Source organism: Ceratotherium simum, chromosome 16 (genome assembly GCF_057802395.1).
Source record: "Ceratotherium simum simum isolate JZ-2026a chromosome 16, ASM5780239v1, whole genome shotgun sequence".
Classification (NCBI taxonomy): Eukaryota; Metazoa; Chordata; class Mammalia; order Perissodactyla; family Rhinocerotidae; genus Ceratotherium; species Ceratotherium simum.
Window position 1 is genome coordinate 58535377 of NC_141915.1, and position 25431 is coordinate 58560807.

The window sequence follows — 25431 nt, forward strand, 5'->3', positions numbered from 1 at the left end:
CTCCCCCTTACCTGCAGAATGACCCAGTGTCCCCTCTCTGCAGCCACATCTAGAGCATTCTCTGCCACCACCTCTTGTCCCTGCCCCAGGGACACGTTGTGGAGTTTCCCATTGTCTATGGTAAATCCCAGTTTTTTCCCTAAAGAAAAGAAAAACAGGAAAAGCATGAGGATGATTGAACGACAAAGGTTGAGGCACTGTGATCCACAGCTGAGAATTCCACACTCTCCCCCACTTTTTTGTATTGTGGTAAAATACACATAATATCAAATTTACTTTTCTTTTCTTTTTTTTTTTTTTGGTGAGGAGGATTGGCCCTGAGCTAACATCTGTGCCAATCTTCCTCCATTTTGTATGTGGGATGCTGCCACAGTGTGGCTTGACAAGTGGTGTGTTGGTCCACGCCCAGGATCCGAACCCACAAACCCTGGGCTGCCAAAGTGGAGCACACAAACTTAACCACTATGCCACCAGGTCTGCCCCTCAAATTTACCATTTTAAAAACCATCTTAATGCATACAGTTCAGTGACATTTAATACATTCACAATGCTGTGCAACCATCTAACTGGTTCCAGAACATTTTCATCACCCCAGAAGGAAACCCCATACTCATTAAACAGTCATTCTCCATCCCTTTCCCCCCAAGCCCCTGGCAACCACTAATCTGCTTTCTGTCTCTATGGATTTACTTATTCTGGAGAGTTCAGATAAATGGAATCATATAATACGGGGCCTTTGTGTCTGGCTTCTTCCCCCTGGCATCATGTTTTCAAGGTTCATCCATGTCATAGCATGTGTCAACACTTCGTTCATTTTTATGGCTGAATAATATTCCATTGTATGAAGAGACCATATTTTATTTATGCATTCATCTGTTGATGGACATGTGGGTTGTATCTACCTTTTGGCTGTTATTAATGAATCCCTGTAAAGCACTTTTTGGAACACTTGTTCTCAGTTCTTTGGGTGTATACCCAGGAATGGAATTGCTGGATTCTACGGTAATTCTATGTGTAACTTACTGAGGACTCACCAAATTTTTCTCCAGAGTGGCTGCACCATTTTATGCTCCCACCAGCAATGTACAAGGGCTCCAACTTCTCCACATCCTCCCAACACTTGTTATTTTCTGTGTTTTGATAATAGCCATCCTAACGGGTGTGAAGTGGTATCTCTCTGTGATTTTGATTTGCATTTCCCGATGACCAATGATGTTGACACATGCCCCTTTTTGAGGCCATCACTCTCGGGCTACACTTACCCAGGGCTTCCACGTCTTTTAAGGGGTCAACCCCGGGGGAAAGGATGAAGAAGATTGGAGTGGAGGGGCTGCTTTCCTCGTAGGACTTGGAAAACTCAACGCTCCGGCCCTCCACGAACTTGCTGCCCATCTTCTCCTCCACAAAGTTCCTGGGGGAGACGCGAGTGGTCAGACGGAGGGCAAGGGGGCGGGTGGGCTGTGACCAGGGGGAAGGGCTGTTTTCCTCGTGGACTTTCTTAAGCAGAGAGAGGTCTCTGGCCAGAAAGCGAAGTCTTTACAGGGGCTCTCCTCTGTGCACGGGAAGGGTGCAAGGGGGAGTATATGCTCCCTGCCCAGGCGGTGTTTGCTAGGGGCACCCTTTGCTGCCGCCAGGCCCTGCAATGCGCTCTTCCTTGGAACAGCCTAGTACATACAAGTGAGAAGTGGTCTCCACGAGCTGAGGCTGCCTGTTTTTCAAAGGCACACAGGTCAACTGGGAGGGAACACGGGCCGCAACGGGGCCACGATGGGCCGCAACTCAGGGAGTTCCAGGAGACTAGGCCCCAGTGCCAGGCGGCTGCAGACCCTCGGGGCCCTCAGTGCTCCCAGTGAGGGGTCAGTTTCTAGTGATTCCCTGTTTCCCACACATGTTGTAACTGCTGTGCAGACAAGGGCCGCAGGGAGGAGCAGAACACAGAGAGTCGCTGCGTCCCCGTGATCTCCCCTGACTGGGGGGTTTGAGGAGGAAGGAAGTTACATGAGAGCTGTTTTGGTGAGCTTCAAGGACACAAAACGTGGATCATCAGAAAAATCCCAGAAGAAAAATCGACTTTACACATGCACCTCTCTTTGCACAAACGCCTCTCTCTTCCAAGCTCCAGACTCTTTTCCTCCGGACCCCGATAAGCCTGGGGTCAGCCGAGGCCCCTGTCACAGGAAAGCGCGTGTTCTTCAGGGTGGCCTGGGATCTCAGCTCTGCCCTGCTCCCCTGATCACAGACGGCTGAGCTTGCTGTACTCTGAAGGGATCAGAGGAGCTAAAACCAGGAAGATTTTAACGCCCAGCCCAGTCTGAGAGGAGGACCAAGGGCAGCACGCCCGGGGGAGCTTGCTTATCCCCGGCAGTTGGCTGTCTGAATGCTCTGAGCATCCTGTAAGACCTTCAGGTGGACCTCTTCACGTAGAGGCCACCCCGCCTCCTTCCCTCTGAGTCAACGGGGAATCTGCGGGCTGGTGCCAGGCGGGCCTTCCCACTCCCTCGGGACTTTCTGAGGACACCCCTGCTCTGGCCTTCGTGGCTTCTGTACAGTTTCCTGAACCAGTGCTGACTACAGGTGGGGGGTGGTGTGCTGCCCCTGAAGGCCTCTGATTGTATTCCGTTCCAGCCTTGGGAACTGACTCAGAACATCAGGTGCTAGGATCCTTGTCCAGGAAGGACTTCCAGAATGTACCAAGTCACCATGTCACTAAATCACTGTTGCTGATGACCTTGCCAGGCCACATGGTCATTCTCTGCGAATGAATGAGTGATGCAGGAGAGTGTGCGGCTGGTTCCAGTAGGGCTGCACCAGTCCCAGCACTGCGTCCTTGGCACAGGAGAGCTGGAGGCAGCTCCCAGCAGTCACCCCGGGTGGCAGCGTTTATACCGCAGAAGCTGGCAAGTGTGCAAACCAGGGCTTTTTTTTGGAAAGCCAGTTTGCTAGCACCTCCCCCACCGTGGGTGATTTACTCCCGTCTCCGTGCCTGTGAACTGGGAATGGTGGAAGAGGCTGCCTCAAGGCATTGCTGGAGGTGCCGTGGGTTAACACAGGGAGACCTTTGGAGGGTGCACACAATGCACCCTTGATGACAGTTTGCTGTTACTATTCACCGTCCATGTGAATCCTTGCTTTTAAGCTACACTCCCCTATATAATTAGGGAGGTAAATGTGCTCTCCTCAACATTACAGAAATGTCATGGAGCGTGACTCAGGTTCCCCTGGTGTTTGGGTCACCCACACCGCTGCCAAGCACGCTAATGCTCACGCAGTCTGCGCTCATTTCCTTCTTTCCCGCCACCCATGTGCTTTCACGTGGGTTAACTCAGGTGATTCTCAAAAACCCTCTGGAGGTGGCTGACCCCGAACGTGCTCAGCTCTGCAGGCAGGCGGTGGGCGCCCTTCACGTGGCCTCCCAAGCTTTGCTCCACCTCTTCCAGCGCTGACGCCGCCCTGTTCTCTCCCTGGACCAGCTCTACTCTCCTACTTGACTGATTTCTGGTTTCACTCCACCGCCTTCCTCCTGCCCGCCCCATAACCCCTCCTGGTCCCTTTCCTCTTCGATCCCAGGAAAACAAAGCAAAACAGAAAGGTCTGTGAATAACCGCTGGGTGTGAGTCAGGCCTCCGCTTTGCCGGAGGGGAATTCTATTAGGGATGTGGGCGTCTTTTGGGAAATCAGGCAAATGAAAAGGACAAATGAAAAAGCCAAGACCTCAAATGACCCACGTGCCCTCCGAGAATGGGCCCTGGGCTGGTTTCACTGTCAACGCTTCCACACTCTTGACAGCTCTGTCCTCAGCTGGTGGGGGGTTGGGAGGGCCCAAATTCTCTCACAGATGTCTACCCTGGCGACCCTGTGCAGATGACACATGTTGTAGCTATTCCTGGGTCCTTCTCTGAAGTGACAGACCAACGAGGGAGTGAAGGAGCCGGCAGCCAAAAGGCCTTGACGATTAGTTTTCCAGTCGTGGAGGGGTTTCAGGTATAGAGAAATTGTTCATGAAATAGAACAGTTCTCTGCAAATGAGCCCAAACTGACAAAACTAAAAGATTTACTTTAACTTTAGTCATTGAGGCATGAAAGTCCTCGAATGCTGATGGCTTTGCCATTGTTTTTTCCTCACAACATCCCTAAAAGGACTCTGTGTGGCCACGGAGGTCATTAATGCCCACACTGTTTTGTTTTGTTTTTAAATCTTGGAGGCTGACGCGGGGAGTCTTGTTTTCTCATCATTTATCCCGTGCATCCCTCCTCGCTCAGGTTGACTGGAGGTGAAGGGTCCCGCTAACTACTTTCTGAGACACTGAGAGCTAAGGAGAACTCAGAAAGGGAACTGGAGGACAGGGTGGAATCCCACCTCTGTCCCAGAACCACATGAGCCAATGCTTTGATGCCTCTGAGCCTCATTTTCTCCCTCCGTGAAATGGGGAGAAGAATGGGTGGACTTGAGGCCACAGGGTGCCTCGCACCGTGGTGGTGGCAGAAATCCCACACACGCCTGTTGCCTTGGCGAGGGGCGGGACCAGGACACCCAGGCCCCAGGAGGGCGGGGACACTCACTTGACAGCGTAGGTCATGCGGTCCGGCCGCATGCACCTCACCATGCAGAGCTTCTGCAGAGCCGTCTTGTTCTTCCACTCCTTGGGGAAGATTTCCTTTTCTGGGGCTTCCGACTCCACGAGCTTCTTCCACCGCTTAGCTGAGCCTTCAATGTCGTTGTCCAGGTTTTTGAACTCATCCATCTCTGAGAGGGCCTGGGGGCAGACGACCCTTTCAGCCCTCCCTAGGCTCCAGCGGGCACCTTCCCTGAATGTTACTTAGGAGGAGCCCAGGGCTCTGGGAACAGAAGGACTGCTTGGCCTGTCACTGAAATGATGAGCTGCTGGTGTCAACCACATGGCAGGCAAACCAGAAAAGTGGCCGGGAACCTGGGAGGGAGGGAGCTAATCGAGGGACATGGCTCGGGGCTGCTCCTCCAGAGGGCTCTGGAACAGGGGCCGTTCTCGTCTCGGGGGACCATCTTCTTCAGGTCTTTTTGAACTGAGACATTGAAACTTTGGGACATGAGGGCCCCTGACTGTATGTGTCCAAGATCTGAGGAATAAGCTTTACATTTTGCACTTTCCTGGAAACAGGAGGTGCGGGAGCCGTGGAGAGTCAACCCTGGACACGCCCTGGGGCCTGTCTTGTGGCTCAGCTTGCCCATGCAGGGACGCGCGCAGGCCGTGGTGAACGTTCTTACATTTGAACAGGAAAGCAGAGTTCCCTGTGCGCTGGCGGGCCCTACCTCCGGGCCCCCTTGTTGTACTGAATGTCACGGCTAGTAGCGCCTTGTAAACATCCCCAGTGTGAGCAGGAACGGCCCCCAAGCGAGGAGGGAGCCCACAGTGTTCAAGTCTAGACACCAACCTTGATGCCTCCCCATCCCTGGTGCTGTAGGAAGTCCACTGGCGACACGACCCCCGCCTTGAAAGGGAACCGTAGGAGGAAATCCAGCTCCACTGGGTTCAGCTCCTTCTTCATGGACAAGACCTGAGGGCACATGGGGTGGCCTAGGTGTCGCCCTTACCTCCATCTAGATCCAGAACTTTTTCCTCACCCCAAAGGGAAACCCCACACCCATTAGCAGTCACTCCCCATTCCTTCCCCCCAGCCCCTGGCCACCACCAATCTACTTCTGTCCCTATAGATCTGCCTACTCTGGGTATTTCATATAAATGGAATCATACAATATGTAGCTTTTCGTATCTGGCTTCTTTCACTGAGCATGTTTTCAAGGCTCAGCCATGTGGTAGCATGTCAGCACTTCCTTCCTTTTTATGGCCGAGTAATGTTCCACTGTATGGAGAGACCACATCTTGTTCATCCATTCCTCATCTGTTGATGGGCACTGGGGTTGTTTCCATCTTTAGGCAATTGTGAACAGTGCTGCTGTGAATGTTTGTATACAAGTAATGGTTTGAACACCTATTTTCAATTCTTTTGGTGTATAAATGTTCTGGGTCATATTCCATGTCACCTCGTCACATGTGCACGCCAGCTCTCTGGGCCTCTAGCAGGCTTGGTCATTTGAAACGGTTGGGTTGGGCAGCTGGCATGGCCTCCAGCAGTGGAGCTGGGCCGTGCTCATTGTAGCCTCCTCAGTCAGGCACTCGCACAGCTTCTCTCTTATTTTTATTTTTTTGTGAGGAAGATCAGCCCTGAGCTAACATCCATGCCAATCCTCCTCTTTTTGCTGAGGAAGGCCGGCTCTGAGCTAACATCTATTGCCAATCCTCCTTTTTTTCTCCCCCAAAGCCCCAGTAGATAGTTGTATGTCATAGTTGCACATCCTTCTAGTTGCTGTATGTGGGACGCGGCCTCAGCATGGCCAGAGAAGCGGTGCGTTGGTGCACGCCCGGGATCCGAACCCGGGCCGCCAGTAGCGGAGCGCGCGCACTTAACCGCTAAGCCACTGGGCCGGCCCACAGCTTCTCTCTTAGACTCCACAAAGCTTTCCCCTGAGTCAGACTCTCTCTCTTTTTTGGGGGGTTATGGGGGTCAAACAAAAAGTTCTTTGAGCCTGTTGTGCAAGATACATTCAGTGCAACAAGCTGAGGCACCTTCAGAGTGTGTTCTACCTGGAAAATTAGGGGGAGCACCAAGGACCCTTATCCAGACGTCCTCTGAGACGGGAGAGAAACTCATAGTGAACCCGTTATTCAGAAAGTCACATATAAGAGAAACCTCTGTAATCTGGCCTCCTAAGTCAAAACTTGAATTTGGATGGAAAGCCAGGTTTACACTGATGCCCGTGTATCTATGAAATTAGTGTTTCCAACCATACTTGTAACACAGAGTAAACAAAATGGCGGAGGGGCTGGCTAATCAATTTAAGGGAACAAAAACCTTTAAACATTTCAGCAGGTCTGCATGAAGAGAGGAATGGTTATTCGTTGGCACCTTTATTTCCTTAAGAAACACTGTCCAGTCTCCCCAGTGGGCTAACCACTAATGCAGGACTCTACTCAGCACTACTTAAATGTAAGAGAATGACATTTCTTTGTAAAATTCTCTTTAACTGACCTCGCCCTCAATGGCCCCCATTGCCTGGTATCAACTAGAGAGCGCCCAGGCAGCTTCCACAGCGGTGACTAAACTTCATCAGTCCCTTGGGAATCTCGCTAAAATGCAGGCTCAGAGTCACAGGGTCTGTGCTGGGGACCGAGAATCTGCACTTCCCCAGGCGGCGCCGATGCTGCGGGTCCTCGGACCACACTTTGAGGGGCAAGGCTAGATGTTACCTGAAATGCAACCTGTGCCAAGAAGATGAGTTTGTCTCGCTCGAAGAGCCCGCGGGCCGTGTACATGTAGACGGAATAGGTGATCTCATCCATCAGGTTGACCACTCGCTGTTTGACGTCCTCGGCAGGGGCGGTCTTCTGGATGGCTTTCTCGAACACCACGTTGAAGGCCTGGGAAAGGGGCCACAGAGCGCATGGCGGCTTGCAGGGCTGGGTTCCGAGGCCTCTCCATGCTGCCCGCAGCTGGCTCTGGTTTGTTTCCTTTGGGGGCGGAGGTCTGGGGGCACCAGGGGAAGACCCCCTCCCGGGGTGCTGGCCCTGGGCAGATCTGGTGCCCTGGCTCCCTCTCCCCAGCCCCATCTGCAGCCTGGACCCCGTCTGCCCTCAGAGGGTATACAGGCACCACCCCTATGGCTGGGGGCACTGTGGACGCCAGGCGCCCAGACCCGGAGCCACACGCAGACACACCTTGAGCGAGAACTGGTAGATGGGGTTGATCTTGCTGAGGTCGTTCAGGATGAAGTACAGCAGGGACGCCCTCTCCGCAGCCGGCCGGTAGTTCTCTCTCGCCTCATTGATCTTCACTTCTGTGATTTTCGCCTCTTGCACCTCAAAACAAACAAAAGGGGTTTGAGTGAAACCAGCAGGCGGACAACGACGGTGAGCAGATCCGCCCCCCCCCCCCGCGCCACTGTCCAGAGCCCTCGGTTCCCTCGGAAGCCGCCTGGGGACTCTGGGCAGACGGCTGGGGGCTGGGCGGGGACCCATGCCCCTTCTCCCTGCCCCAGGCCCCCGGGGGCACTCGTGTGACTGTGGCTTCTCTTCTCGGTGACCTTTGGAGGAGGCACCTCTCAGCCCATCTGCCGACTCCCGTGTGCTCTGGTGGGGGTGCTGAAGGGGGCAGCCCTGGGAGCCAGTTTCCCACCTTCTCCTCGATCTCGCGGGCCGTATGTTTGGTGGTCTCCAGGTTCTCCACTAAGGCGGTGTCTCCCAGAAAGTTCCCTGATGCGGCAGACAGACGGGCCAGCAGAGAATCTTCCAGCTCTTTCAGAACAATCTTAAATTCATTTTGAGACTTGGTGAGGTTCGCCTGCAGGGGGCAGAGACCCGGGAAGGGAGCTCAGGCGTCGGCCTGGCCTGGCTGCACAGCCTGTGCACTCGGGGCACAGCCTGTGCCCTGCGGCCAAGGCCCCAGGACTCGGATGAGAGCAACACGTCCAGCCTGAAAGGAGGCGGCAGAAGTGGGGGCCACAGGGCAGTGCGGGCCCTGCTCCTGGCCTCTGCGCTGCCTGTCATCAGCGACCGTGTAGCAAGGGCTTGGGGACCGTGGGGGAAGCATGGGGCCTGGGACCCCTCTGAGCCCCGTGAGTAGCTAAGACAGAGCGAAGGACGTGACCAGCGCGCAGGGGCCAGGCAGCAAAGACCATTCTTGTGGGGCAGCAGTTGATGCTTGAGGGCCGTCTGGGCACCGCTGTGACTCCTGCTCTTTCAGTGAAGCAGTCGTTTGATTTAGAATTAGATTTGGGAGGCAGTGCGGAAGAAGAGTGACTCCTTCTGTTGTGCACAATACATTCAGTGTGACATTCCCACTGCGTCAGGGAACCACACAGTGACCTGCCGCCCTCTGCCCCCGAGCCGGACAGCCCTGCGCCACCTGTGACCGACGTCAGGCCCTGGTACCTTCAGCTGCTCTAGATCCGGGCGCTCTTTGGCCACCACAGCGGCCAGAAGCTGGTCCTCAAGCCCGTCCCTGGTGACCAGGAAGTTGATCAGGGTGCACTGGGCCTGCATCTCGGGCTTGTAGTGCGGGTTGAAGTACTTGGTGTGCAGGATCAGGCGGAGCTGGGGGTGGTACTCCACCTCCCTGTCGCCGATCTTGATGAACCTGGCGGTCAGCAGAGGAAGCGGTCACAGGGGGTTCCGGCGACAAGTGACAGCAACACAAACAGACCACCCTTCACATCAGCCTGGCCTCCTGTCCCCAGGCCAAGCTGCCGTGCTGAGCTCTCTTCTGGTCCCTGGGAAAGGACTGCGACTTTCCTAGCTCTAGTCCACTTCTCTGGCCCGTGACCCGGCCCTTCCTGAAGATGCACCTGCTCTTTCTCTGGCTGCTTTGTTCTCATCTTTAGAGCAGTGTTGACACCTCCGGCTGCACATCATGCGCACCTGGGGGCCTTTACAGAAATATTCTGCCTGGGCACCACCCCAAAGCCGTTAACATCAGAAAGACACCGACATTCCAATTCAGAACGCCAGTACATTCCGGAAACTCTCCGAGTGAATCGGATGAGCAGCCAGAGCCTACCGGCGTCTGCTCATCCACTGTGGGGGGTCACTTCTCTCTGGCTTCCCGCTCTGCTCTCCCTTCTTTCTGGTCAAGCTCACATGTGGGGCCTCTCTCTCACTTCACCCCTTGGGTATCCCCACTCATGCCAGGCCCTTCTCAGAGTCCAGGACATCAGCATGTTTATTTGCCACCTCTGTTCTGGGCTTCTGCACGCATCCCTGCATGTAAAAGCAGCTCAAATCAACTCTGACATTTACATTTTTAAAATTGACTTAATTTTTTTCTATTAGAAAAGTGATACACGCTCAGTGCGTTGAACAGATGAACACAATGTGGCACACCCAGAGCATGGACTAGATCCAGCCAGAAAAAGGAATGAAGCACTGACACATGCTACACGCAGGTGAACCTCGAAAACATTCTGCTCAGTAAAAGACGCCAGACATAAAAAGGCACATATCGTGTGTTGTATTTATATGGAATGTCCAGAAGAGGCAAATCCACGGAGATAGAGAGCAGACTGGTGGTTGCCAGGGGCTGGCAGTTGAGGGGAATGGAGAATGACTGCTTAGTGAGCATGGGGTTGCCTTTTGGGGTGATAAAAGTGTTTTGAAACTAGTTGGAGGTGGTGGTTGCACAGCATTGTGAATGTAATAAATGCCACTGAATTTTCAGTTTACAATGGTTGATTTTATGTTATGTGAATTTCACCTGAATAAAAAAAAATAGTAATACAGGCTCAAGATTTGCAAAATGTATCTAAGTAGAAAGAAGAAAACAGTGACCATTAAGGATCGCCACCTGCAGGTAATCACTAATAAAATGTGGGTGTAGATATTCCTAACTGGGGTGTGGTCCCACAATTTCCAATCTCTCCCCTGGGAGCTGGGGCTCCCTTCACACCTGTCAGCATTTTGTTGAAGTCCCTGTTGCCCACCAGGAAGGCAAAGGAAATTCCTGCGCTTTCTCTCCGTACACAGGCCAAACCTGGACACTGAGGGTGTTTGCTTGGGTTAAACTGTGGAGGTGGACCCGGCAACTCACTTTCCCTTTTTAATTGTGTTCCTGCCCAGTAGAGGGTCCAGCACAGGGTCCACGGTTTCGCCAATGTTCTCGATGAGCAAGGTGTCCCCTTCTGAAATAGCCCGCTCGATGATGTCCAGGTAGCTGTGGGCACAACACAGGAGCCATTTAATGACATAGGGCCTAGCGACGGTGCAATCGCGTGCCCCAAGAGGCAGCCGTCGGAGTGGGAGGGCACTGAGGGAGAGGTGACCGAGGGGCCAATAGTTCATTCCTCTCCACAACTCGTCCTTCCCTGACAGGGCCCAAGGACTTCTGCGTAAATCACCCCTGGGCTCCTGGGAGTGGAGGCAACAACGGAGCCAGCTGCGTTACGGCTGTAGAACCAAACATTTCCTGTCTGTATCTCATCCATCTCCCCAGCACGCTGGGAAGGCGTGCAGGGCAGCCTTTGTTACGGCCATTGTTTCTCATCATCTGATGAGGAAATAAACCACACGAGATGAGAGATGAGAAAATGACCAGCCTGCAGCCTCCCGGCCAGCAAATGGCCAGATAGGACTCAAGCCAGGCCAGGAGCCTTGGTCAGTGCCCCCTCCCTGCAGGAGCAGCAGGTAACAGGGGGAACAGAGAAGAGCCCCGAGCTGAATTCTTTACTGTTGACGCTGTTCCCCAAGGCCTAATGTTAGAAGAAAAAAAAAATCCACCTGCGGGCCAGTATTTAAAGATCCGTCCACCCATTCAACAAGTATGAAACGCCCAGGGTGCGTTTCCAAGCACAGTGGCCATCAAGCCGGCGGCTGCCCTTGGAGCCCCCTCCTAGTTCCGCACCGTCGCGCACCTCTTCTGTCCCAGGCGGATGGCCTTCAGTTGGTCGCCATATTTGTTTTTGATCCACTTGATGCCTTGCAGCTGGGCGTCCACGATGAGGGGCCAGCGCTCTGTGTTGCACAGGATGGTGGCGTTCTCAGTGGACATGCGATCACTGGGGAGGCCCTGGTTGTTCCAAGTGGCCACGTCAGCGTCGTCGGTCAGCAGGCTCAAGGGATCCAGACCCTTCGTGATCGGGATGGGGACCTGCCGAGGGGAAGGGCTCTTCCTTAGAAAGGGTGACATGATCTTATTGCTCTTCCAATAACACAGTGGTTCTGCAGTTAGACAGCGGGCGAGCCAGGCCACGTGGAGAAGACAGCCATTTACATCACCCTGACGAAGCAGCTTGGAACCCGGTCAGAAAGGACATCAGCACTGGCCACACTGAGTCACAGTCTAAACACTGAACAGCCAGGGCCTCAGTCGCAGGAGCGAAGGTGAGATCGGGCTGGGTCTGCCCTGCTGGGGACCTCCCCGCATCTCCTGAGGGACGAACATCACCGTACCTCTTACCTTTAATTTATTTATATAAGGGATCCAAAATTTCTCCATCAGCTCATTCCGGTATTTCTTGGTGAAGTAGCCCACATAGGAGACAAAGGCGGAAATCAGCAGGACGTCCCCGCACAGAGTGACCCCCTGGCTTTTGAAGTTCTGCACCGATTCAGCCCAGCGGACATTTTCTGATGCCAATCCTCCTACCAGCCTGAGATGGGCACACGGGTCAGTGGGGGTAAACAAGAGGAACACGCTTTTGGGCGGATGAGAGGACAGGACTAGAAGACCAGCGTTCACTCCCATGAATCTTCGGAGCTTCAAATCCTTACGTGGCTTAGTGGTTCAACAATGAAAATGCTTTGAGGGAAGTGTTTGGGAATAAATACTTCAGGGAAGCAAAACTAATGCTTTGTGGAGGCACCTGGGAACACCGAGTTTCCCTTCTCCAACACGGACATGTGTCCCTGTCACCTCTACACTGACGACATTGGAGCATTTCACCCACATGCTAAAGCTGCTGCCTGGACACCACTGAGCACACACTTGGGCTAGCGGGAAGTCTTGATAGAGGTGGAGTCCGGGTGGTGGCCACAGAGGCACATGTGGCATCCAGAGGGCACCTGGCCCTGTGTGGAGCAGGGGCTCCAGAGTGTGCATCGTGCTTCTCAGGCCACTGGCCTGAGGACTGGTCCCTGACCCAAAATGGCACACCACGAGTCTGAGAGTGCTGACATAGTTGTTGAAAAGGTAGGTGGCCGATTAGGCCTACTGTGCTCTGTCTGCAACGCCATCTTAGGAGCCCTGACTTCCTAGTGACCAAAAGAGCACTTTGATTTTCTCGGCAGGCGTGGTCAAGGCCCTCAAACCCACAGCAGGGTGATGTCCACACCCCACTGGAGGCCAACCCCATGCAGTATGGGGATTTCCCAGGGTCCCCACGTCAGGCTGACAACAGCCAGTCAGCGGTTGCCAGCCCACTGGGAGGAGAAAACACGACCAGGAGCCTCACCCGAGAACTGACTCCATCTGCCAGGGTCCCGGTGCTCGCTTTCAAAGATGAAAAGAAAGCTCTAAAGCTGTGCTATCCACTGGGGCAGCCGCGAGCTACGCGTGGCTGGTGAGGACTCCAGACGCGGCTGGTCTGAACTGAGACGTGATTGTAGGGGTAACTACACACGGGATTTCAAGGACCCAGAATGAACACATGCATAAAATACCTCATTGATCGTTCTTATATTGATCACACACTGAAATGATCAGATTTTGGGTTAAATAAGATATATTATCAAAACCAATTTCATCTGTTATTTTGTACTGATTTAAGGTGGCGACTGGGAAATTTAAAATGATAGCTTTGGCTCACGTTGTATTCCCACTGGATGGCATTGCTCGAGTCCACATGCATTACATAAACTATAAAATGGACGTGCGCCCTGCGAGGATCCTGGAAACTGGTACCCTATGATGGGAGAGAGTGGGTTACAATGGAGCTCCGCCCAGAGGAGCCCCCTCGGACACAGCGTCCAGGCAGGCCTGGGTTATCCGGGATTCCACTTGGCGAAGGTCCTGTTTCCTGAAGGTCACTGAGTGCACCGGGGTCCACGTGGAAGTGTTACCAGCTCCAAGAGACAGGGACTGTGGTCAATAATTAGTTGTTAGGTTTATCCTCACAACTCTGTGCTCAAAGAGTGAAAGCCGGGACATTGCAGCTTCCCCCTGGGGCTCATTCCTCCTTCTCCCAAGGCCGTTCTACGGGCTCATCCCTGTCAGGGGATCGACAGACAGGAGGGGGCGCGTGGGAGGCGTGAGCTACCTGTTAGCCAGCGAGATCACCCTGTTGGTGGCATCGGCCTCCTGCTGGCACTTGATTTTCTCAGCTGTGGCTTTTTCGAATGCCGACGTTAGGTTGCTCAGGTTGGCATTGAGTTCCTGGAAGAACAAGACGGAAAGGCCCTGAAATTGAGCAATGCGAGGCATTCCCAGCCCCCCGGGGGCAAGAGTGGCCGTGCCCTGTGAGGTTGGGCAGCCCGCTGGGGCACCAGAGCCTCGGACGCAGAGTGGCCTCCTGGCCTGATCCCGTCCCTACAGCGGCCTGCCTTCTCTTGCGCTGCTTAATAATTCACGACGGCGGGCCGGGCCAAGCCCTTTGACACAGAGATGTGGATCGGCAGCATAAGCAGGTGGCTTTGGTGTTTACTCGGATGGGAGCGCGCACTTACAGCAATCTTGTTCTTGATCCGGGAGAGCTTCTCTTGCGCCTCTGCCAGTTCTGCATTCGCCTCCTCCAGGGCCTGCCTCTTGGGGGCCACATCGCAGTAGACCTCATAGAAACGCACGATATTGATGCACCAGGAGCACAGGCCCGCGGCGGCCGTGGACTTGGAGCGAATGAACTCGGGGTCAAATGTCGGATTGCCTTGGTAGGGCCTGGAGAGGGAACAGCGGGGCGGCGCTGGCGTGGGTGCTGCAGGATGCAGGCCTTACGTGGTTCTGTCTCCCAGCCTCCAGTTCTGCATCTGTGCACTGCTCTGGCCGCCGATTACAAGCAATAGTAGTGGGAGCATATTGAGCTTTTTTTTTTTTGGTATCTTAATGATTACAGAAAGAAGAAAATATAAAACGCAAAATTCTGTCCCTGAAGTAGAATTTGGGGTGTGAAGTGGAACGGAAAGTAGTGATTTAAAGGCCTATGTTCTAGATGGAGGAAGGAACCAGCATTTTTGATCCTCTCTGTTCCTACTGCTTTCTGTAGCTGGTCTCATTTTCCTTCTCCAATAACTCCTCTCAGAGGCAAGAAAACTGCGTCAGAAACTTGCCCAAGGTAACAGCAACAGGGAGAGGTGGCACCAGGTTTTCCTCACTGAGTTCTCAGGCTGGGCGCCGGGTGTTGGCGCTGTCCTGAGTGCTTCCCAAACGTGAGCTCCCGCAGCCTGCTCCCACGCTGCCGGTGTACTCTAGGGGAGCAGGCCCAGAGAGGCTGAGCGTCTCTCCCAAGGTGACACAGCTCGGAAGGGGCAGTGCTGGGATTCATGCTGAGTCAGGGGGCCCTAGAGCACCCCCCGCACCCCCCCCAGCCCCCCGCCCCGCTCCACTGGGCCACTCCTGCCTCCCCAGGGCGTGGCACCAAGTTTTCCAGGATCAGCACAGTGAGGCGAAGGCTCTGACGATGAGACTTAAAAGAGACGACACTGCAGGCGTCATCTTACACCGCGACCAGGAAAAATGCCCCAGATGCAGTTTAGATGCTCTAGAAACTAGTATTTTTAAAATGACAACAACATCGTTAAGCATAACAAACTGAGCTATCGGCAGAAAGGATTTTGAATGGATGATTCAAAGTAATCATTCGAAAGCGATTTGAATTTAAGTCTGAATGCAGCCATCCTGTCCTCCCATGGTTTATTTTCTGCTTTGTCCAGGCTAATATCAAGATGGGCTTGCATCTTTTAAACACACACCAGACAGTGAGGATGGGGTAGGGAGGCAGTCAAGAAGTTTGCTGGGCGACAAGGAGAAGACATCCATCAGAGCATTATTTATGATGGGGAAAGTGGAGACAGCCTAAATCCTCTACGGTGCGGGACTAGTGAGTAAATTATGGTTCGTCTGTGGCAAGATCATACAACAGTTAAAAATCAAGTTGAGGAAGTGTCTTAATAACATAGGGAAAAGTTGTGGGTTTTTTGGGGAGAGGAAGATCAGCCCTGAGCTAACATCCATCCCTACCTTCCTTTACTTTCTATGTGGGACGCCTGCCACAGCATGGCTTGACAAGTGGTGTGTAGGTCCTTGCCCGGGATCCGAACGTGCAAACCCTGGGCCGCCGAAGTGCAGCCTGCAAACTTAACCACTGCGCCACTGGGCCAGCCCCAAGGGAAAGTTTTTTTCTCCCCTTGACAATGTTAAGTAAAAAATAAAAGCAGAACAAATAATTGCATGTGTACAATATTAGTTCAACTATGGAAAAAAAACCTTTAGAAAAAAGACTGAAAGGAAGTACCCCAAATGTTGATTGAAGCTGCTCCCTGGTGGTAGGCCTGTGTTTTTCTTGTCTTTTCTGTTACACTTTAAACTAGCCTTTGTTTATCAAACATTTTTCAATTGTCCAACCCTCTTCCTCCACAAATGGGAGCTGGGAGATGTTTGGGTCTCACTTGGGGTCAGTGGGGTCATGAGGTGTGACTCTCTTTCTCAGTCAGGGTCAGGTGGACCCTGAAATTGGATTGCCAGGGGATGGCCAGGCAAGGAGCCACATGAGATGAAGAACAGTGGGTCTGGAGTGCCTACAAATGGCGTGCCTCTTGAGTGCTGGCGCCATGGACTGCATGGGGTAAATCGTAGAAGGCCCCCTGTACACCCTTCCCAAGTCCCACCCCTACCCCGGAGATAACACTGCCAGCCCTGTTGGGTGTGTCCCTGCAGATGTGGTGCATTTACAGTGAGACCAGTGAAAAGAAGAAAAGATGCACAACAGAGCCCGAGCCAGTAAACGCTCACTCTGCATGTGTGTACAGGTGTGCATACAGGGGTGTGCACCGTGTGTGCACGTGTGCCCAGCTGTTCTTGCAGGACAGGCCTCTGGGCCCTGTCCGGCCTCTCTCATTGTCCTATGGGCCCAAGGGTTTCCTGTGGCTGCACTTGTCCCCTAGAGTCCTGAAGGGCTGTGTGACGTATTCCTAGGCCCCTCCTGTGTGCTGCGTGGGGAAGGGGCTGCCTGGATTTTGAGCCACAGGTCTTTCCACCTGCCCTGACTCCTCCAGGTGGGGGAGACAGAGGGTGATGGGGCTCCCAGGAGCCTGGGACCACACTTCACCACGACACCTGGACAACTCAGGTGCAGCCAGATTGGCCCAGACCGCCACCGGCTATCTTAGGGGTTCCACCTTGCTCCATGCAGCCCAAGACCCTGCCTCAACCCCAGCAGGCACAGGTTCCCTGGGGAATGCACTTTGCAGGGCCAGGGGCCGGCGGGAGGAGATTCTGGGACCACACAGCGCTTGGATTTAACGCGCTCCCAACCAACCCAAGAACTGAACAGAACCCTCCAGCGCGGCCACGCCCTGACTCACTTAAAGGCTTTCAGGCAGGCCTCAGGGATGTGCTCCTTGTCAAACTTTTTCAAGGAGTCCAGGAAGGTGTCCACTTTGCCCATCATGATCTTTGCAGCTTTCCAGCTCTTGTCCTTGGGGATCTTGCCCCCGGGTGCAGTCAGGATCATGACAGCGGCCGTGACATTGACCACGGCGTCTGGGGGGGACCCGAAGGACTTCAGCTCTGTCAGGTTGTTCTGCAAACGACAGACAGACAGGACGGACCTGAAAGGGGATTTAGCCCTCCGAGTGGGACCTGGTGGCCCTGGGGACGACCCTGGGGAAGCCGCTGTAAGCTCCACTTGAGCCAACTGCCTGGTGATTCCTCTCCACCCAGGCTGGTCTTGTTTCTTCTTTCTCTCGCTCACCTTATTCAGAGTGTCAAGAGCTTCCTGCGCGGCCAGCAGGGCCGGCTCTGCCTTGGCCAGGTCCGTTTCACAAGCCTTTTGTTTCTCAGTGACATTCTGGAAGGAAGCCAGATAGGAAAGATCAGTGCAGGCGGTCTGTCTGGGTGACCACGTGTAGGGGGAGGCCTCCACCCCCCATGCAGCCCAGGTCCCAGCAGGTCTGAGCTGTCTAAGAGGCCACATCCCCCTGCAACCCGCCTCCCTTCACGCCCGCTCCGTCACGGTGTGGAGCCTGCCTTTCTCCTCTGCCCCTGTCCCTCCACACACCAGGTCAGAATGAGCCCCGAGACAGCAGACTTGGGATTCAGGAATGGTAAATGGTCCTTCTATTGGCTCCAGCTTCCAGAACTGGAGGGGAAACCTGGGGCCACGCAGACCACCCCTGGCATTGAGGCCTATTGTCTTTTGGTGCCATTGTGTAATCCCTCCAAAATGGAGCAGTTCAGAAGTGTAGCTTGTCCTGCCCTTGAGAAGGTGAGAACATCTTCATTCACACATGCATGCATTCATGCATTCATTCACTCTCTGGGCCAGGAAGAACCCCTCCAAGCCTTCGGATGCCAAGCAGAGAGATGAGTAGAAGCTTGGTATCCATCAACAAGGAGCATCATCTGTGTGATAATAGAGGCAATGAAGAGGCCAGTAGGGGCTGGGGACTTTGCTAGGCACAGAGGAGGGACAGAAAGGAGGGGATCTCTCTGAAAGACCCGAGATTCCTATTCCATACCCTACTCTAGGGACAATGTGGGACATGACTAAGGGAGTGGGGCATGGAAGGCACTGACTCGGCCGGCTGTGCTAGGGGCGGCACCCAGCACTTCTTCCCTGGAGCATCCCTGAGTGGCCATTTCTGGGTGCAGGGGTTGGAGAGGGGCAGGGGCCCAGACATTAACAGCTGCATGTGAGCATCGGACAGCAGGCCACAGAGTTCAGGGTGTGGGCATGGGTCCTGGCTCGGACCCTGACTATGCCACTAGCTAGTTCTGAGACCTTGGGCACGTTGCCAACCACTCCAGGCCTCAATGTCCTCATCTGCCTAACAGGGTTGTGGTTGTGCAGGTTATGGTGAGAAATGGAGCAGAGCTCCTGGCCACACCGCCTGGCCTAGGCACCCTCTCCACTCCAGCACCAGGTGGGAACAGCTCCAGCCCCTCCTCCTGCCCAAGGCATAGAAAGCACTTGCTGGCCCACAGTCCTCCATCTCAGGGGATGGTAGACAATGACTGGGACACTCTTAAACACTCACAAGGACACACGACTGATGACACAAAAGGCACACAGGGAGGGGTGATGAGAAGTCAAACCAACAGCGACATGGACCTTCAGCTAGGAGCCCACCCTGGCCAGTGACGTGGGAACCTTGGGGGCCTCCCGGTGCAGCAAGTCTGAGGACCAACACTCCAACACAGTCTTCTCAAGCCTTAACGTCCTCACGGGTCACCGGCCCCTTGTTAAAGTGCAGACCCAATTCAGCAGAGCCTGGCCGGGGCCCAAGACCCTGCATTGCTTACCAGCTCCCGGAGATGCCACACCGTGGCCTGGGGACCGCACTTTGAGGGGCGCGGCTCCAGGATGGGCACTTCTCTAAAGGACAGCCCTCTTCAGAGCTGGGGGCCCTGCGCTTGGGAGAGATGTCCTCCCTCCGGGGGTCCCAATGGTTTGGGAATGCCCTCAGCCTCTGCTGGGCCTGTAGGAGACAGTGACCACCCTGGGTGGTCCAGCAGCAGAGCTGCAGGCAGAGCTCTCCTGAAGCCAGGCCTGACTGCGTACCTTGTTGATGACCTCCACCTTGATCTCCTCCTCGTCAGCAATGGCTTTCTCTTTGCTGACCTTCTCGGTTTCCACCCCCACCACGTGGATCAGCTTGTCTGCATTCTCATTTTTTTGCTTGAGCTCAGCCTCCTGAACCGCCAGCTTGGCTTTTAAATCATCCACCTAGGGGAGGAGACAGCACGAGATGGGCAAGCTCGGGCCCCGCCCACCACATGCTGCCCTCCTCTCAGGTGGGCCGGTGGCCACGGCAGCCACGGGCCGAGCAGAGCAGCAGGGCTGTCAGTGGCTTATGACTCCCTGTGACTCGTTTCAACATGTTTTTTCAACTTCTCCAAGGTAAGTATTTATTGAGCACCAACTGTGTATCCAGGGTCGTAAGTAAAAGACACATTCCTATTGCTCAGCGAGTTGGCACTCAAGGTGGCCGGATAAAAATATGTCTGTGGAGTCACGGTGCCAAGGGTGCGGGGAGGCCAGTGGGGCAGTGAGCCAGGGTCACAGAGCTCCCTCGGGAGCACACGGGAGGCCCTGGCCTGGCCAGGCGGGAGGGTGTGCTGGGAAGTAGTAAGCGATGGGTGAGACATTCTTCCCCATTCTTGATGCCGCTCAGTTGCTGTAACCCTCCTCGCCTGGGGGGCACTCACTGTCCCAGGACCATGTCTGGAAGGTACACTTGGGAAAAAGAAACGGCCTCCTGGGCTGAGCTCCTCCCTGTTCCTCTTTGAGCGAGCTGTCTGGAGCGGGAGCAGGCTCCTTCATGGCTCCTCCAAGCCCTGTCTTCCTTGGACAGCCCCCACCACCATGTTCCCCTTCCCGCCCCCATAGGGGGTGGCCCTGACCCGTCCAGCACGGTCCAGCACTGCCTGTGGCTGAAATAAGCCAGCCCGGCTCCGGTTCAGCAGGGCTTCCGCTAGAGCTGGGGTTGGGTTCAGGCTCCCTCGAGGGCAGAAGGGCAGGGCAGCCCCTGACCCTGTGCCCTCACCGCGCTCCTTGGCTGGCGAACGCCTCAGGCAGGGAAGCAGCGGCTGTTTCCCAGGCTCCCTGGCAGAGGGAGTAAAGACAAAGAAGCCGAGACTACGGCACGGAGGATATTTAAAGCCAGGCAGAAAATTTAAAAATCGATATGGTGTGAAACAAAGTATGGTGGAAGCCTTTCGATTGGGGCCCCACAGCATGAATGGCATTTTGGAACAGATGCACGTTGATTGACGGCACTTGACCAAATAAGCAAATCCCACTGGCCGCGGGGCCGATGTAGAGCACCCAACAAGACACCAGCACTACGGAAGTGTTCTGAATCTATTTTTCATAGTAAAACCTGTACATGCGGGGCCGGCCCAGTGGCGCAAGCAGTTAAGTGTGCGTGCTCTGCTGCAGTGGCCTGGGGTTCGCAGGTTCGGATCCCGGGCGCACACCGACACACTGCTTGTCAAGCCATGCTGTGGCGGCATCCCATACAAAGTAGAGGAAGATGGGCACAGATGTTAGTGCAGAGCCAATCTTCTTCAGCAAAAAAAAAAAAGAGGAGGACTGGCAACGGATGTTAGCTCAGGGCTGATCTTCCTCACAAAAAAAACACAAACCCGTACATGCTCTCTGGTTTAAGAGTAGAAGTTTCTCCAAGGCAGGAATCCTGTTCATCTTACTTTATTTCACACGTGTGAGGGAAGGTTCTGGAACCCGCCCCCAGAGCACCTGTCTCTCCTACCTGAGAAGCCGTGCTCTGCAGTTTCATCAGGCCGTTTTCCAGCCTCTCGATTTTGGCGACCAGCTCCATTCTCTTCCTGGCCAGCAGGTTCTGGTAGAGCTTGATCTGCTCCAGAAAGGTTTTAGGCGTGGTGTAGTTGTAGCGCCTCTCGGTGGCCAAGTACACCTTGGACATCTCGTTGACGGTGGTGTGCACGTAGGACATGAACAGGCTGATGGAGGTCTTGACTTCTGGCTACAAAGACAAGACGGGCCTGTTCTTTCTTGGTTCCCTGGTGGGCGCGACCCCATTCCTGCAGGGCCCCAGGGAAGAGGAGGCTGTTGGCCACGGTGAATCAGCAAGGTGGGGCTTCCCTTACTCGCCGGGGCTCTTGATGAGCTGCACCCCCTCTCTCAACGTCGGCCATTCAACCGTCAAATGAGACAGCAACACCTGCTGGGGCTGTCGTGGGCGCCGGTGGCACTGCCCCGCCTTGGGGTTAGCTCAGTGCCTGGGACACAGCAGAGTTCACTGCTGTTATTATCTCTCTGACTCACACATGCTCACACTGTTGCACACCTGGGAAAGCACACAGGGCCCAACCACAGGTTTGAATAACCTGGGTAATTCTGCAAGCACTTATCGTGCACTTCCAATTCCGGGTCCTGGGGTTTAGTAACTCCTTTCCCAGCCTCCTCTGTCCTCGGTCCACACCAGGGTCACGGCCTCCACCCTCTGGACCTGCCCTACCTGCCTGAAGACATGCAATGGGGGCTTTGCCCCAGGAATTGTCCAAGCAATATTCATTTCAATTCAGGCTAATTTGGGAATGTGTTCATCCAACACATGCTTCTTCGGCATCTACTCTGCGGCCCTCACTGGTGCCAGCAGTGGGGCCATTCCCCGCTCCTGAGGGCCCCTGTCTTGGGGACTGAAACCCGCAACTGAGCCCCGAGGGAAAGGTCCTCACTGCAGGTTCCCAGGAAGGGCCGTCTCGCAAGCGAACACTCTAACGATGACAAGCGGAGGATTTTACCCATGTTAAAAACGAGGGAAAAAGTTAACTTCAGGTTTCTTTTATCCTACTTCATAAATGAATATGTGTTCAAAATACATAAAACATGATAACAACGTATAATTTATCCCCGGGCCGCTCATCACTCGCACTGGCTGGGTCAGAGTTCAATGGTCATTTCTAGGGGCAATTAGCTCAAACAGCAAAGTGGGCACTATCCTTCAATTAAAAGAAAAGACACTGCAAAAGACAAGAAAAGGAGACATATGGCCCCATCACACTTGTCACGCCCCATCAAAAGGGCAGGTCAGGGATGAGGGAGCAGCCCTGGGCAGAGCCGCGTTGGAGCCTGAGGCAGGACAAAGTGTGCGCCCTGTACACACCCATCGTAGTGAACACAGCCTCTCCGGTCAGCTCCCATCAGGGACGGAGTTTAAGGCCTGGGTTGCTCAATGTCTTTGCACGCAGGCATCAACCCTCTTGAATGGCCACGGCCGCGTGGGCCAGGCACCCTGGGCTGAGTGACATGACCATCCCCTAGCACAGTAATGCCGGGCCGTGAAACAAACAAACAGCAGCCTGCCTTTGTTTATAGTTCTGATATTTTGTTCATTGTGAATGTTTCAGCATTAATATTGATTTTTTAAAAATACTGTGTAAAAAAGTCACTGATCTTGATGACTGAGGTTTTGAGGGCCCCCTTAAATTTTGTGCCCAAGGCGAGTCCCTCACCTGCCTCACCCTAATCCCGGCCCTGGATGCAGATGACCCCGATCCGTCTCTCCCATGCAGCCAGTCCTCCCGGCTCTGTGAGTGCCGGCACTGAAGGTGGCAGAGGAAGCCGGGCCCAATGACTCACCGGAATCCCCTCGGTTTCTTCCAGGAAGCGGGCACTGACGGACACCAGGGCGTCTTCTGGCCACTCATGGAACCAGTTGATGGCCGTGCAGTTGACCACAGCAGGGAATTTTCTTGCTCGAACACGTAGGACAGAGCCCACAGGGGAGAAACACAGAATCACCTAGATGAGGGACACAGATGAGCCGCTCATTGGGGGATGGCAGTGCTGAGGCCAAATCATGTCACCTCTGCAGAAAGTCCATGTAGAAGGAAAAGGCTCTGCAGGGTCTCTGTCTTCAGATGTCTGGGGAGCACATTCCTGGTTCTGAGTTTGAGGTGTGGCCATTGCTTCACAGTGGATAAATGCCCAACTGACTTTACAACTCTCACTAGTGATGTGAGGGTGCAGGGGTAAGCCCCAAGCCCTCCTGAAGTGGCCCCCACAAAGGGAGACGGAAAAGGTGGATGGAGGATGGAGTGGGGAATGGGCATCCGTGTTGAGCAGATGAGGCCAGGGGCGGGAAGGGCTACAATCTCTGTAGCAGGTCTGGTCCCCGGGGACATGGAGCCTCCTCCAGGCCCCCAAGGATGGTGGCTGTCCCCAGCCAGGCCAGGACTCCCTGGGCTCCCAGCAGTAGAAGGTGCTGTGGAGACAGGCCCTGGTTTCCCTTTTGCTGGCAACTCCTTCTCGTGGAAGCCTCAGGCTCCCAGCCCCCTCCTCGTTCTGTGGTCCCTTCTTCCATGAGTACAGCAGTTGGCTCACTGGACGTGGCTGTTCCACTGACAAAGAGCCAGGCAGAGCACCGAGGAAGGAGCCGGGCGCAGGGAACATCCACCAGGGGACTCTGTTAGATCCCAAATCATATTCACTGATTGGACTGTGTAACCCAGAGAGGGGACGTAAAGAGGAAACTTGCTTTATGTGCATGAAGCAGGGAAAAATGGTAGCCAGCAGGTACCTAGAAGGGCTATGGGGTTGGACCCTCCCAAAGGGCAGCACCACCAGGCCAGGGACAGCCGCCCTTACGGGACACTGACGAGGAGGGAGAAAAGGCTCCAAACAGCTCTCAGTCTAACTAGGGTGGTTCAGCCTACTTTCCCTAAGAGGGAATGTTCAAGGTCAGGGTGCACTTATCTATTTAAACTTGCTGGGGGTGGGGCTGTATATAAAACACTTCTTTTGGCAATGAGACACCTCCAACGGCCCACATCCCTCAGGCAGCACCCCCCACTCTCCCAGCAGATTTCCACAGCCTGTGAGGTGACAGCCCCACCTCTGCACAGAGCAAGGCCCGGAGCCGGGAAGGCAACGGGCACCACGTCGGGCTCCGGGGACCCTGCGAAGATGAGTCTCCTACCTTCAGCTGCCTGCGCACTTTTTCAATGAAGAATTTCCAGCATGCTTCCCGAGTGTCGGTTGTGCCAAGGGACTTCACTTGCGGTCGCATGGAGGAGATGATGTTCTCCACCTCGTCCTCCATAAACAGCCCCGGGATCTCCCCCGAGGCCAACAGGTCATTGATCAGCACCAGGAACTGCTCCTCGGCCACCTGGGAGTCTGTCATCAGGAACACTGAGGGAACGTTCTTCACGGCCGACTTGATGTACTGGGCGGCCAGGTCAACCTGGACCCGAGGAGGACACGCTTAGGGTCCTTGCCAAGAAGATGCTCGTTTAGAAGCACCCCCCACAACCATCCAGGAAGGGACACCTGGAGATCAACTTTGTAAGATATGTGCAGGGTCTGTAGAAAGAGATCCAAAACCTCAAGTGGAGAACACCCACGCTCACAGCAGCACTATTCACAACAGCCCAAAGGTGGCAACACCCAGAGTGTCTGTGGACAGACGACGGATAAACACAATGGGGTCCATTCATACAGTGGAGTATCACTCGGCCTTAAAAAGGAAGGAAATTCTGACACTTGCTACAAGGATGAACCTTGAGGACATTACACTCAGTGAAATAAGCCAATCTCAAAAGGACAAATACTGTATGATTCCACTTACACGAGGTCCCTAGAGCAGTCAAATTCATTGAGACAGAAAGTAGGATGGTGTGTGCCAGGGGCTGGGGGAGGAGGATGGGGAGTGAGTGTTCACTGGGGACAGAGTGTCAATTTGGGAAGATGAAAGAGTTCTGGAGATGGATGGTGGTGATGGCTGCACAACAATGTGAATGTACCTAATGTCACTGAACTGAATAGTTAAAATGATTAATTTTGTGTTATGTGTGTTTTACCATGCACAGAAAAAGGAAAAAAAAACTCTCGAATGGGCACCCTAAAAAAGGCCCTGAATAAATCACCACAGTCCTGGATTGGCAGACTTAATATTGGAAAGAAGGAACATTCCTCAAAGGAATCCCTACACTTAAGGTAACTCCTATCACATTACTAGTAGGATTCAAAGAAATAACTCAACAAAATAATCGCATGGTTGTTCTGGAAGAATAAATGAAGGAGATCAGTGAAAAAAAAAGATATGTTACAGAGTAGTATGAATAGCTTGCTATTTTTGAAAAATACACCAATTTACATGTGTAGATTGTAAATATACACTAAAAATGTCTGTCAGTGTCATCTAGTATTAATGTGAATTTTCAGGGTTTTGGTGATTTCCTTATCTATAATGCCTGATTTTTCTAGAAGACCTG

The 25431-nt window shown here is 53.9% G+C and overlaps 1 protein-coding gene across 1 annotated transcript in view; it reads right to left on the minus strand.

The window, feature by feature from the left end:
• DNAH17 (dynein axonemal heavy chain 17) overlaps window positions 1-25431 on the minus strand; it is a 126896-nt gene that overhangs the window by 16964 nt on the left and 84501 nt on the right. The window contains exons 54-72 of the mRNA XM_004432828.3: window positions 24135-24401; window positions 22796-22957; window positions 20943-21176; window positions 19232-19396; window positions 17423-17518; window positions 17034-17251; window positions 14184-14391; window positions 13778-13893; window positions 11980-12172; window positions 11435-11670; window positions 10615-10737; window positions 8964-9168; window positions 8209-8373; window positions 7752-7892; window positions 7284-7454; window positions 5410-5532; window positions 4561-4754; window positions 1263-1411; window positions 12-139 (exon numbers count right to left, since the gene is read on the minus strand). Of these exons, the coding sequence (XP_004432885.1) occupies window positions 12-139; window positions 1263-1411; window positions 4561-4754; window positions 5410-5532; window positions 7284-7454; window positions 7752-7892; window positions 8209-8373; window positions 8964-9168; window positions 10615-10737; window positions 11435-11670; window positions 11980-12172; window positions 13778-13893; window positions 14184-14391; window positions 17034-17251; window positions 17423-17518; window positions 19232-19396; window positions 20943-21176; window positions 22796-22957; window positions 24135-24401 (3294 nt within the window). The remainder of the gene's footprint in view (window positions 1-11; window positions 140-1262; window positions 1412-4560; window positions 4755-5409; window positions 5533-7283; window positions 7455-7751; window positions 7893-8208; window positions 8374-8963; window positions 9169-10614; window positions 10738-11434; window positions 11671-11979; window positions 12173-13777; window positions 13894-14183; window positions 14392-17033; window positions 17252-17422; window positions 17519-19231; window positions 19397-20942; window positions 21177-22795; window positions 22958-24134; window positions 24402-25431) is intronic.